The sequence below is a fragment of the Dromiciops gliroides genome, chromosome 1 (assembly GCF_019393635.1).
Source record: "Dromiciops gliroides isolate mDroGli1 chromosome 1, mDroGli1.pri, whole genome shotgun sequence".
Taxonomy (NCBI): domain Eukaryota; kingdom Metazoa; phylum Chordata; class Mammalia; order Microbiotheria; family Microbiotheriidae; genus Dromiciops; species Dromiciops gliroides.
Window position 1 is genome coordinate 624,549,896 of NC_057861.1, and position 12,636 is coordinate 624,562,531.

The 12,636-nt window shown below is 45.3% G+C and overlaps 1 protein-coding gene across 1 annotated transcript in view; it reads left to right on the forward strand.

Annotated features, from left to right (window-relative positions):
* Positions 1–12,636, forward strand: part of MPG (N-methylpurine DNA glycosylase) — a 100,206-nt gene that overhangs the window by 83,365 nt on the left and 4,205 nt on the right. Inside the window, exon 6 of the mRNA XM_043999933.1 lies at positions 698–902. Within this exon, the coding sequence (XP_043855868.1) occupies positions 698–902 (205 nt within the window). The remainder of the gene's footprint in view (positions 1–697; positions 903–12,636) is intronic.

Sequence of the window (12,636 nt, forward strand, 5' to 3'; positions counted from 1 at the left end):
GTGCTCTGCTGACAGTATCTCAAATTGCTTTTCTTTCTTTTGGGCAGAGCCTTGGGGCTCAGCAGGGCCCTGGGACTTTTTTCTCCTTGTGTGAGGAGTTGAACAGATAAGAGCTTCACTCTTAGTCGTAGTACCTTTCTCTTCTTTTGTGTGAGGTGTTTGTTGGGAAATGATCAAAGATCCAGAAATGAGACTGAGTTGATGATGAGGGTAGTGCTCCTTACCTAACTCTGACTCACTGGGTCTGGGGCGGGGGAAAGCAAAGAGTAAGGCAGGCGATTCATGTGATTTTTGAGGAACTAATGACTATTGGAAAGGTCTGTGCCAGTGGGTGGGTTTAGAACCCACTTAATGCTCTACCATGTTCTCTCTTTTTTTTTTTTTGCAGGGCAATGGGGGTTAAGTGACTTGCCCAGGGTCACACAGCTAGTAAGTGTTAAGTGTCTGAGGCCGGATTTGAACTCAGGTACTCCTGAATCCAGGGCCGGTGCTCTATCCACTGCGCCACCTAGCTGCCTGTTCTACCATAATGCCCCGAAGGTGGTGTGCGCCAGAAGCAATGGGAGGTCAGCCCATGCTCAGTGATGCAGGGCTTGCTCTGTTATCATTAGCAATAACTTAGTGACTCCACCCCTTCCTCTCCCATCCTTTCTAAGTTCTGCTCATCCATCCAAGAACTCTGCAACTTACCTTTCAGATTCTGGTCCGGAGACTTCCTGATGGCACTGAAGTTCGAGGTCGGGTGGTGGAAACAGAGGCATACTTGGGAGCTGAGGATGAGGCAGCACACTCCAGGGGGGGAAGGCAGACACCTCGCAACAAAGGCATGTTCATGAAGCCAGGCACCCTGTATGTGTACATCATCTATGGCATGTACTTCTGCATGAACGTCTCCAGCCAAGGTGAGTGAGGCCAGGCATGGGGAACAGTCCTCTAGAAAGTCATGGGGGTGGGGGTGGGGGGCTGAACAAGGCAGTTCTTAGAGGGCTCAGCCCATATACCCTTCCTTTCCTTATCTTTTTTTTTTTTTCCAGAGGAAAGACTCCTCTTTTTGAGAGTTTCCAAAGGAGATGAACTTGTCTAAATCCAGTTCTTTTCCTCAGCTAGCACTTCCAGTATCTTCCTTTAGCCTTTACCTCTTCTGAGAGACAGCATGATCTTTTGTTTTTGTTTTTGTTGTTGTTGTTGTTGTTTTGTTTTTTTGGTTGTTGTTTTTTTTTTTTTGTGAGGCAGTTGGGGTTAAGTGACTTGCCCAGGGTCACACAGCTAGTAAGTGTTAAGTGTCTGAGGCCGGATTTGAACTCAGATACTCCTGATTCCAGGGCCAGTGCTCTATCCACTGCGCCATCTAGCTGCCCCTGTATTTTTTTGTTTGTGTGGTTTTTTGTTTGTTTGTTCGTTTTTGGTGAGGCAATTGGGGTTAAATGACTAGCCCAGGGTCACACAGCTAGTAAGTGTTAAGTGTCTGAGGCCGGATTTGAACTCAGATACTCCTGATTCCAGGGCCAGTGCTCTATCCACTGTGCCAACTAGCTGCCTCTGTTTTTTTTGTTTGTGTTTTTTGTTTGTTTGTTTGTTTTTGGTGAGGCAGTTGGGGTTAAGTGACTTGCCTAGGATCACACAGCTAGTAATTATTAAGTGTCTGAGGTCAGATTTGAACTCAGGTCCTCTTGAATCCAGGGCCAGTGCTTTATCCACTGAGCTACCTAGCTGCCCCTAGAGACAGCATGATCTTTTAAAAAATAGATATCATTTGTTTTTGCATCACCTCAGTTTTGCATTTTATCCCTTCCCCATCCTTCTCAGAAGGCTTACCTTTTTAATAAAAAATTTTTGAAAAGGAAGAAAAAAAAGTTCAGCAAAACCAACCAACAGATTGGAAACTGTCTGATGTTATATGCAGTGTTCCATACTCCTGGTTCTCCATTTCTGCAGAGACTCGGGGGAAAATGTGTTCTCCTCTGGAAAGCAGCCTGATGTTGGGGAAAGCCAACTGGATTTGGAGGGCCTTGGTCCCAGTCCAAGCCCTTGTTATTCACTGTCTGTGTGATTGGAGAATCCTTTTCTTATCTGGAATAAAATGAGGCTTGGATTTGGTGATCCCTAAGGCCCTTCCCAAGTACAAATCCCAGGATCTTAGGATCCTGTGAGGACTCCTTCCCTAATTCTCTGTATGTCATTTTCCTTCTCTACCTGCTGTCTTTTAAGAAAAGACATAGAGAGAAATCAAGAATGAATATATATATATATATATATATATATATATATATATAGCCCAGGGTCACACAGCTAGAAAGTGTCAAGTGCCTGAGGCTGGATTTGAATTCAGGTCCTCCTGAATCCAGGGCTGGTGCTTTATCCACTGCACCACCTAGCTGCTCCCAAGAATGTTGATTAGATCCAAAGTAAGGAGAAAGAAGGGGTCAGAACTAGAGCCTCAGAGTTGGATAACTGGGGATGGGCATGGATGGGACTTCAGTTCCCATCCTTGGGATTGCTTCTGAGACTTTCCCTCATGTCTCTGGGGCATTGAGACTGTCAGAGTGTTGGGGCCTGGATCCAAGGGTTAGGCTGGTGGGGAAGGCCATTCCCATGATATGTCTGGGAAGCTCAGCACCTGAGAGGTCTTGAGGTGTGTCTTAGCTTAATAAATGTTGATTGATTAGGTAGTAAATAATAGAAGAAAGGGGGAAGCCTAGTTGCTCTGAGTGCCTACCTAAGAAATCTGGAAACAGGAATTACTGGTCACTTTAATACTGTCCCTGTAACTCTTACCCTACCCAAGAAACAGATTGTCTTTTGTTTTCCTTGTAACAGATAGTTCTGTCTCCAGGCTACCTTGAAGGGATGGGCATTCTCTGTATCAGAAATAATCAAGCCTTAGCTCCCTTGCTTTCCTTCCAGATCTTGCCACTTGAAGAGTAGGGAGGGAATTTTACTCCAGAATTTCAAGGACCAAATCCAGAGAGTTTGGAAAGGGAGGAGAACGGTTCTGCCGAAATAAGAATGTCAGTAGTCACCGCAGCTTCAGTCCAGGGAGTGTTCCCTTAGTCCATTGGGGTGCCTAGGCTTGTAGGACGTACCATGGAAGAGATGGGAAAGCAGACGTTTGCCATCTCACAGAGTATGCGCTTGTTGGAGAGAACGAGTGAGCAGTGAGCACAGGGTCACAGGGGCCAGGAGAAGAGGGCGGAGGCAGAAAAGGAAGATGCTGGAGGTCAGGGAGGCTGCCAGGAAATGGTGAAAAAATGAAAAAGCATTTATTAAACACTTACTGTGTGCCAGGTACTGGGCTAAATGTTGGGGATACAAAATACAAAAAGGAATACAGTCCTTATTCTCAAGGGACTTATATTCTAATAAGGGAAGATAACACATCAAAGGGAGTGGGGGTTAGGGATGGGGATTTGGTCTGAGTAGTCACTGGGATGTTGACTGGAGCAATAGGGCGGGTGGTTGATTGGCATGTCCTTTCCAGGAATAGTAACTATACACATCTCTAGCAATACCAGATTGTGTATGATCAGGTACTAGTTAGAGAGGAGAGAAAGATGAACATAGGCTGCAATGGTTGAAGAAAGTTTCTTCTGGGAAGAAGTGGCTCTTGGAAGTAATTTCTTACTTGGTCCAGAGGCACCAGGCTTCTTGACACCCAGACCAAGCCCCAAACCTCAGCCACCTTGGGAGAGTGACCAAGCCCTAACACGCCTAACAAGCCAAGACCAAGACCTAGTGGCCCCGGCCTTTTCCCCTGACAACACCACTCCATGGAGACTGAGCATTCCAATTCACTTGCCACCCGAACTATCACTTCTTTGTTTAGCAAAGTCTCACCACCTGTTACTTTCCTTATCCTTCTATTAATTTCCAGATGCCTAGGAATAAACCATCCCCAACTTCCAGCTCCCATTGTCATTCCATCCTCACCATCCCTGCCCCACTCAAATCTAACTCCAACTTTTCTACTTTTCTTTCTTTTTCTTAATAAGTTTCTACCGGTATTTTCCATTTCTTGATCACCACAGTTATCCCAAGTATTCCTTCCCCTTTCCTTTCTCCTCCTGGAAAACCATCCAGCATGACAAATAGTATTTTTATTTATTTTTTTGGGGGGGGGGGCGAGGCAATTGGGGTTAAGTGACTTGCCCAGGGTCACACAGCTAGTAAGTGTTAAGTGTCTGAGGTCAGATTTGAACTCAGGTACTCCTGAACCCAGGGCCGGTGCTCTATCCACTGCTCCACCTAGCTGCCCTTGGGCTGAGTCTCAAAGGAAGTGAAGGATTCTCCTGGGTGGAGGTGAGGAGGGATTGATTCTAAGTATGGAAGACAACTAGAGCCAAAGCTTGGAGATAAGAGATGGAGTGCTGCATGTGCAGTACAAAGAGAGGGCCAAGGCTGGACAATAGAGCACAGAAGAGTAGTAGAGGATGAAGTTGGAAAGGTTGGCCGGGGCCATGTGGTAAAGGACTCTTAAAGCGAAAGACTTGGGGCAGCTAGGTGGCACTGCAGTGGATAAAGCACCAGCCCTGGATTCAGGAGTACCTGAGTTCAAATCTGGCCTCAGACACTTGACACTTACTAGCTGTATGACCTTGGGCAAGTCACTTAACCCCCATTGCCCTGCAAAACAAAACAAAAACAAAAGCAAAAGACTCTATTGGATCGTAGAGGCAAGAGGAAGCCAGTGGAGTTCATTCAGTAGGGGAGTGACATGGCCAGAACTGAGCTCTAGGAAAATCACTTCAGGAGCTGTGTGAAGGATGGATTGGAGTGGGGAGAGACTCGAGGAAGAGAGAGCAATTAGGAGTCCATTGCAGTAGTCTAGGCAAGAGGTGATGAGCTGAACCAAGGTGGTGATTATGTGAGTAAAGGGAAAGGGAGAGATACGAGAAATGTTGTAGACATAAAAATGATGATATTTGGCAAAGACTAATGTAGGTAGGCTGAAGGATAGTGAGGAGTTAGGGTAACATGGGTTACAAACCTGGGAGACTGAAAGAAAGGTGATTCTTTGGAAAGCTTAGCAGAGGATAAGTTCTATTTTGGACGTGTTGCATCTGAGACATCTCTGGGATAATCAGTGGAAATATCCAGTAGGCATTTGCTGAGTTGGGATGGGAGCTCAGGAGAAAGACTGGTACTGGATATGTAGATCTTCATAGAGATGATATAATTAAACCCACAAGGGCTAAATAGGGTCACCAAGAGCAGGAATATATAGAGAGAAGAGAGCCCAGCCTATAGTCTTGGACTATACAGTTACAAGGCATGATATGGACTAAGAGTCATCAAAGGAGACCAAGATGTGGTAGGAAGAGAACTAGGAGAGATCAGTGTCATTAAAAACTCAGAGGGAAAAGAATGTGCAAGGAGAGAGGTGGGGCAACAGCATCAGTGTGCGCAGGTTAAGAAGGATGAGGTCTAGGGAAAAAAAGACAGATTTCTCAATTAAACTGCTGGTAACTTTTAGAGAGAGCCGTTTCAATCCAGTGATGAGGCCAAAAGGCAGACTGCAGAGCTGAGGAGGGAGAGGAGAAGAAATGAAGGCAAAGAGTATACGTGGCTTTTTTTTTTTTTTTGCGGGTCAATGGGGGTTAAGTGACTTGCCCAGGGTCACACAGCTAGTAAGTGTCAAGTGTCTGAGGCCGGATTTGAACTCAAGAACTCCTGAATCCAGGGCTGGTGCTTTATCCACTGCGCCACCTAGCTGCCCCTATACGTGGCTTTTTGGAGGTTACATAGAATGATAGCTAGCGAGGTCTTAAGAGGATTTTTTAAGGATCGGGGAGGCTTAGGAGTGTTTGTAGGCAGCCAAGAAGGAGGCAGTAGAGGGAGAGATTGATGATTAGAAAGAGGGGATGATGGGAAAGGGATGTGATCAAAGGAATGTAGAGAGGGTTGGTATCAGCAAGAAGGGTCATTTCATTATAAGGGACAAGATAAAAGGAGAGAATGAAAGATAATGTCAGAGGGATGGGAGACAAGAAGAAAGAGGCAAGAGGGGTGAATGGCCTCAGTCTTCTTGGTAAAGTACGAACTGAGGTCCTCAACGGAGAGACTTGGGGAGAAGAAAGTGTGGGAGGCTTGAGAAGAAGTTGGGAATATAGCTTCTGTGGGAGTGAGATAGGGAATTCATTAGGACTGAATAAAAGGATTGCCTTGTTTCAGCAAAGCCTGGGTGAGGTTAGATAACAAATCTGGAGTGGATCCCCACCAGCGAGGTTGTGTGACTTTTAGTTATTTCCTACAGCAAATGAGTAGGAGTGGAAGAGGTGCATCATGGGAGTAATCCAGAGTTTGGGTTTTGTAAAGGATGAGCAGTAACAGGACCAAGGGTGAAGGATTTGAGACCTGAGAATGGTCTATGTGCAGCTGAAGTGTTTAACTATAGGATTGGTTGTTTTGCTTTGTTTTGTTTTTGTGGGGCAATGGGGGTTAAGTGACTTGCCCAGGGTCACACAGCTAGTAAGTGTCAAGTGTCTGAGGCCAGATTTGAACTCAGGTCCTCCTGAATCCAGGGCCGGTGCTTTATACATTGTGCCACCTAGCTGTCCCTATAGGATTGATTGTTAAATATATAAGAAGAGAGTAAAATGAAGTCAGAGTAAGATCAATGGCCTGAAGGCTGGAGGGATTGGAGGTTCTGAAGAGGATAAAAAATAGAGGTGTGAGGCCTAGGGAGAGAGGGAATGAAAGGAAGTTATGGCCAGATTGAGAATGTCCAGGTTTTTGATTAAAGAAGTGGAAGAAGACCACGCAGGGTGGACTTTAGAGGAATACCTGCCAGTGATTTTTTGGAATGTGACAAAGAAAAGGAGAAAAATGTGATGGTAGCAACAGTGGGCCCTCAGGCCCCAGAAATAAACACCATACAGAATTAACCATCTCTGCCCCCAGGGTCCATTGCATGCTATGGCATCTCAGAAGAGATGGGCATGCTTGGCATCAAGGGCACAGGCGATGGTTATATAAGTATGGCAAGGAGGAAGGAGAGCCATTTCCCCCTGAGACAAGGGGAGTGTGAAAAATCCAGGCATTCTGAGGCAGAGGGAAGGAAAGTTCATGGGGTCACAGAATTTAGAGCTGGAAGGTTCTCGACCTTTTGGAGGATGAGAAGCCCTTTTTAATGAAAAAAATTTCCCAGATCCCCACATTATAGTAGTTGCCCTGGTACCACCTGAAACTGATGACAAGATGCTCCCATGAAGTCAGTAATACTTTTATATTGTATTTAATCACAAGGCCATCTACATTCATTTGAAAAGTAGTAATAGGTATATATGTGTGAGAGTCTGTCTACTTGTTTTCTTATTTATTATACAAAGTCGTGCTGCATATTTTATTAGCACAAAATTAGCACAAAATGTAGATTAAAGTGAGCATTTCATGTACCCCAAGATCCTTTCAGTAATTATGTGTGGTTTACCCTTTTGCCCCTCCACCCTCGCTGGGGTCCTTATCCCAAGGATTGGGAACCATCGATCGAGTCCAATTCCTTTAATTTACAAATAAGGAAACTGAGGCCCAGAAAGGTTAGGTTTCTTTTACAGAGTCACATAGGTAGTAAATAGCCTAAACAGGGCTCTAGGTCCAGATCCGCTGACTCTTAACTAAGGAAATAATGCTCTGCAGCGGGAAAGAGTACTGGTTATAGGGACAGACAGCCTGGGAGGGAAGCCCAGTTTTACCCCACTCTGTCTTCTTGACAGGCAAGTCAGTTCATGCCTCAGTTTTCTCCTCTGAAAGATGGAGCAAGTAACTTTCTGCTTTTCTCCCTCATGCACAGGACTATAATGAGGATCAAATGAAATAATGAGTGGAAAGTATAAATGTATTTATGGTGCTCCCTTGAGGGAGTGAGCATGAAAGAAGTAAAGGGAATTGGAAGCTTGAGACTGGAAAAGTTTATACATGGGACTCTGCTAGCTCCTAATTTTGTCTTGTGTTTGGGAAAGAAAACAACCCGTTTTCTCCTTTGGGCTTAGAATGAAAGAGCACAATCCTTGAAAGGAAAGCAAGTTGTCTCGTCAGCACTTTGGCTCCCCCAGCACCTGTGTGTTGGGCGATGTTCATGAACTCTCTGTGTGGTCCGGGCGCCTCAAACCCTCAAACCCACAAGAACGAGACAGCCAAAGACGTGCCGGCCCCACAGCCCTTCAGCAAGTACAATGGGTTTCTTAAAGGCGCTTTCAGTTGCACTGACTCTTCCCAAAGCTATTTCCCGGGATGGCTAAGGGCCTTTTGTCACACACATGTTATAAACTTTCTCCTCACGCATGGGTCTCACCCAAGTACAGGCCTGGGCTCTTATTCAGGCCCCCAGCTTTGGAGTTTTTCCTCTTCAGAGCTAATCACTTTGATAGTTCCTAATTGTTGATTAGATCCTCTTCCCTGCCCCGCCTTCTAGCTGTCTCACCCTCTGGCTTTCTCAGTTAACCATTTTGTTCTTCTCACTCTAGTCCTTCAGAGCCCCTGACATCCCTGCTCCCTTCTCATGGGACTTTCACAGTTACCTCTGCCAAACATAGGCATTTCAGAGCCCTCGTAGACAGCCCACCTACACAGTTTCTTTTTCTCCTCTTCTAGAGACAATCTTTGGCTCTCCACACTATTTCAGCCCAAATTAACGTTTGTGTTAGTCCCGAAACTCCTGTGGCATGTGCTCCAGCTATAATAGTGGCCACTCCCTCACAGCCATTTAATATTGTGCAATTTAGAGAATGCATCACAATTTTTAGTACTTTCCCATTTGCACAGCACTTTCAGATACATTTTAATTTGAGCCTTAAACAACCCTGTGATAGAGGCGAGGCAGGGCCCATTCTCCTCATTGTACAGAGCAGGAAAGTGAAGTGATCTGCCCAAAGTAGGTTGTAGAACCTGTACTCCAGCCCCTACTCTAGGAAGATTCGTGAGCTCGGTCTTTCTCTGATGCCATTCTGCTTCCTTCTCATAGCCACGGAAGACACCGGCTAGGTTCTAGGCACTGTACAAAGCACTGGGGTACAAAAAAGGGCAAAAACTGGCTCTCCCAGTCTAATGAGGGAGAGAATCTGAAAACGACTGTACAAACATTATATATACATATAAAATATTATTTATTATATATACACATATGTACATATCTCCCTCATATATGCACACACATGTACATAAAAATCTCTTTCATGTATACATATATGTGTGTATATATGTATATACACGTACCCATGGGAGAATTGGAAAAAGCCAACAAAGGGATGTCACTAGGATTAAGGGGGATCAGAAAAGGCTTCTCATAGAAAATGGAACTTGAGCTGGGACTTGAAAGAAGCCAGGGAAACCAGGAGGTGGAGATGAGGAAGGCAAATATTCTAGGCATGAGGAGCAGCCAGTGAAAATGCTGGAGTTGTGTTGTGTAAAACCAGCAGGGAAGCCAGGGTCACTGGGTCACAGAGGATGTGATGAGAAGGAAGGTCTAAGGGGATGGAAAGGTGGAAGGCGACCCGGTCATGAAAGGCTTTGAATGCCAAGCAGAGTGTTTTGTATTTGATCTTGGAGGTGTGAGGGAGCTGCTGGAGTTTATGGAATTTTGGTTGGTCACTTGTTTTCAGTGGTGTTGGATTCTTTGTGACCCATTGGGGTTTCCTTAGCAGAGACACTGGAGTGGTTTGCTATTTCCTTCTCCAGCTCATTTTACAGAGGAGGAAACTCAGGCAAACAGGGGTTAAGTGACTAGCCCAGGGTCACACAGCTAGTAAGTGTCTGAAGCCAGATTTGAACTCAAGAAGATGAGTCTTCCTGACTCCAGGCCTGGTGCTCTATCCACTAGCTGCCCATTTATTGAAAAGGGGGTGATAGTCAGATCTGCATCTGAAGAAGATCATTTTGACAGTTGAGTGGAGAATAGACTGGAGTGAGGAGGCACCTGAGGCAAGTAGAGCCACCAGCTACTATTACCGTAATCCAGGTGTGAGGTAATGAGGGCCTGTCCAAGGGTGGGTGGGTGGATGGATGGATAGTGATAATGTCAGAGGAGAGAAGGGGTCATATTTGGGAGATGTTACAAATGTAAAATCAATAAGACTTGGCAGTTGATTGGATATGGGAGTGAGGGTAAGGAGTTGAGAATGACATCCAAGTTTCAAGCTTGGGGGACAGGGAAGATGGTGGTGCAACCCAACAGTAATAGCAAGCCCAGAATACTAGCAGGTTTTAGGGAAAAGAGTTAAGTTTTGGACATGCTGAATTTAAGATATCCACAGAACAGGAAGGGAAGTACACTGTTCCCCATAGGCCACCAGCTTTCCATGTTGTTTTTTACCATCAGATTGAAGGATAGGGATAAACGCTCTAGATAGTGGAGCCTCCAAGGACACGGATTCTAACAGTACCTATGCAGCTCTGAGCAAGAGAAGGACTAAAGAAGAGAGGGGCATACCCAGATCAGTCTTTCTTCCATCCCCTTTCCATTCCTGTGCTTCTTTTGCCCTGTCTCACCTCCTCTTTGTGATGTTTGCCATGGTTCCCATATTGTCCAGGTAGAGCCTTCCCCATTGTATCTCTGGATTCAGAGGATGGCTTTGGGTTTCCCACTGAGCTGAGGGCCACATTGTAATAGACTTCATCAGGTAGACTTGTCTGGCCTCAAGTAGTCCTTTCCATCCCTTGGCATGATTTCTGAGGATTCAAGCCTCTTTTATCCCATTCTCTGTACCTTTTCTTCACCCTACAGAATATACTGACTTTCCTGTTGCCCTTGGGGGAGTAGCCTCCTATTAAAACCATATTCATGAACCTAAGGTAGAAGGTATCAAGCTTCAGGATCTAAAACAAATCAGGCAGGATAATCTAAAACTGGTGGGCTAGGAGTCTCAGCCCTGTTACTGACTAGCTCTCCAACCTTCTTAGGTCAGTCACATTTCCTTGATGGGCCTGTTTCTCCCTCTAGAATGATACAGTTGGGTCCTTTCAGGACTAACATTCTGTGTTTTCCATCTTTACAAATCAAAGGGTTGGAGTAGCTATCACCTAAGAATGGCCTTGGTGGCTGAATGTAGACATTCTCAGCCTAGGGTGGCAGCTGCTTCTTCTCCCTATCCTTCCTCCCAGTGGACAGATGGAGAAAGGCCCTGAGGCCCATCTAATGGGAGCAGACTGCCGGTGTCAGGGTAGAAGAGAGGAAGCTAGAAAGGCTGAGGCCAGAGAACTACAGTGGCTATACTGAGAGGAATATTGGCTTTGGAGTCAAAATGCCGGTTCTTACTCCCAGCTCTGCCATGTACTTTACTAGCTGTGTGACCTCAGGTGAATCCTGTCACTCAATTGCCTCACCTGTAATGAAGATAATAGTTGCATTATTTCTTTCTTGTGAAGAAAGTGTTTGGAAACTATAAAACACCATAGGGATGTGAGTAGTTATTCCCGTGGAAGGTTTTAAATGCCAAGGGACCTTAGCAAAGAGCCCTCTCTTGGCTTCTTTAGGCCCTGGGTTCCCTGTTTAACGGGTAGATTCACCCCTGCCTTCGTGGCATCTGCTGAGGGTCAGGGAAGAGTTAGAGGATCCTTTAGGGGAGAGTCACAAAGTCTCCAATGGTGATAATAAATGATCTTGATGATTACTAATTATCTTTTTGCTTGAGTATGGTTAGGCCAAAGCTACAGGGCTCTGGTTTGAAACATAGCATCCATCAGAAATGGTACAACATGCTTTATTTACTCATAGATTAAAAAGAGTAACATCAAAGAGGGGGATCTACATTGATAACTTACCTTCACAGCACTAAGGGCTGAAGCAGGTCAGAATGGAGGCCTTGGATGGAACTCATGTTGTGGTAGTAGACATAGAGATTGACTGCTACTCATAAAGCCCTGCTTCTTCCATTGTGGGGTTCATAGAATGTCTTGGGCCACTGAAAGGGATCAGTTCCCTAGAGGCAGTCTCTGGGGATGATACTTTGGTATCCCAGGAGGCCTTCCTAGCCTGAGGGGGTTCTGGGAAAGAGTGTATATTCCTTCCTGTTGCAAACTGGATAGACAGAAGGTACTGCATTGGCAGTTGGTTGGCCCTTGGTCAGGGCAAGGAATGGTTCCACAAGTTTTGGATATGAGAACCAGGTGGGGAGAGTAGGGAGATCGTAAGACCAAAGGCCAAAAACCCCAAAAAACCATTGGAACGAGTTTGATGTGTTGTTGGTGAGATTAGGCAGGAATGGAGGCACGTGTAAGATAAATGTAGATAAGTGCACATCTCCTGTGTGAAGCCTTCCCTGTCCTCAGGGTAGCTGTGTTCTCTCTCTTTATAGACTTGTATTCACTTCTCAGTGAAATCTACCTTGTAGATTTCCAGTAGAAACCAAGCTCCTTGAAGGTGTTTTTATTTGGCTGGACTGTGTCTTCCATCCTAGAGGGGCTTAATTTATTGATAAGTAGGGTAGGATCAAACAGAGCATCTTAGATTTGAAGTGGGGAGCTATTGAAGGTGTTTGAATTCAGGAGCAAGACCGAGCAGTTCATTAAGATGGGTTAGATAGTGAGAGACTAGAGGAAGGGAGACAAGTTAGGAAGTTATCATAGTAGTCCAGGCACGAGGTAATGAGGACCTTAGTAAAGGAGGCTGTGTTGATAGCAAAGATTGGATGATTTATGAGACACGTT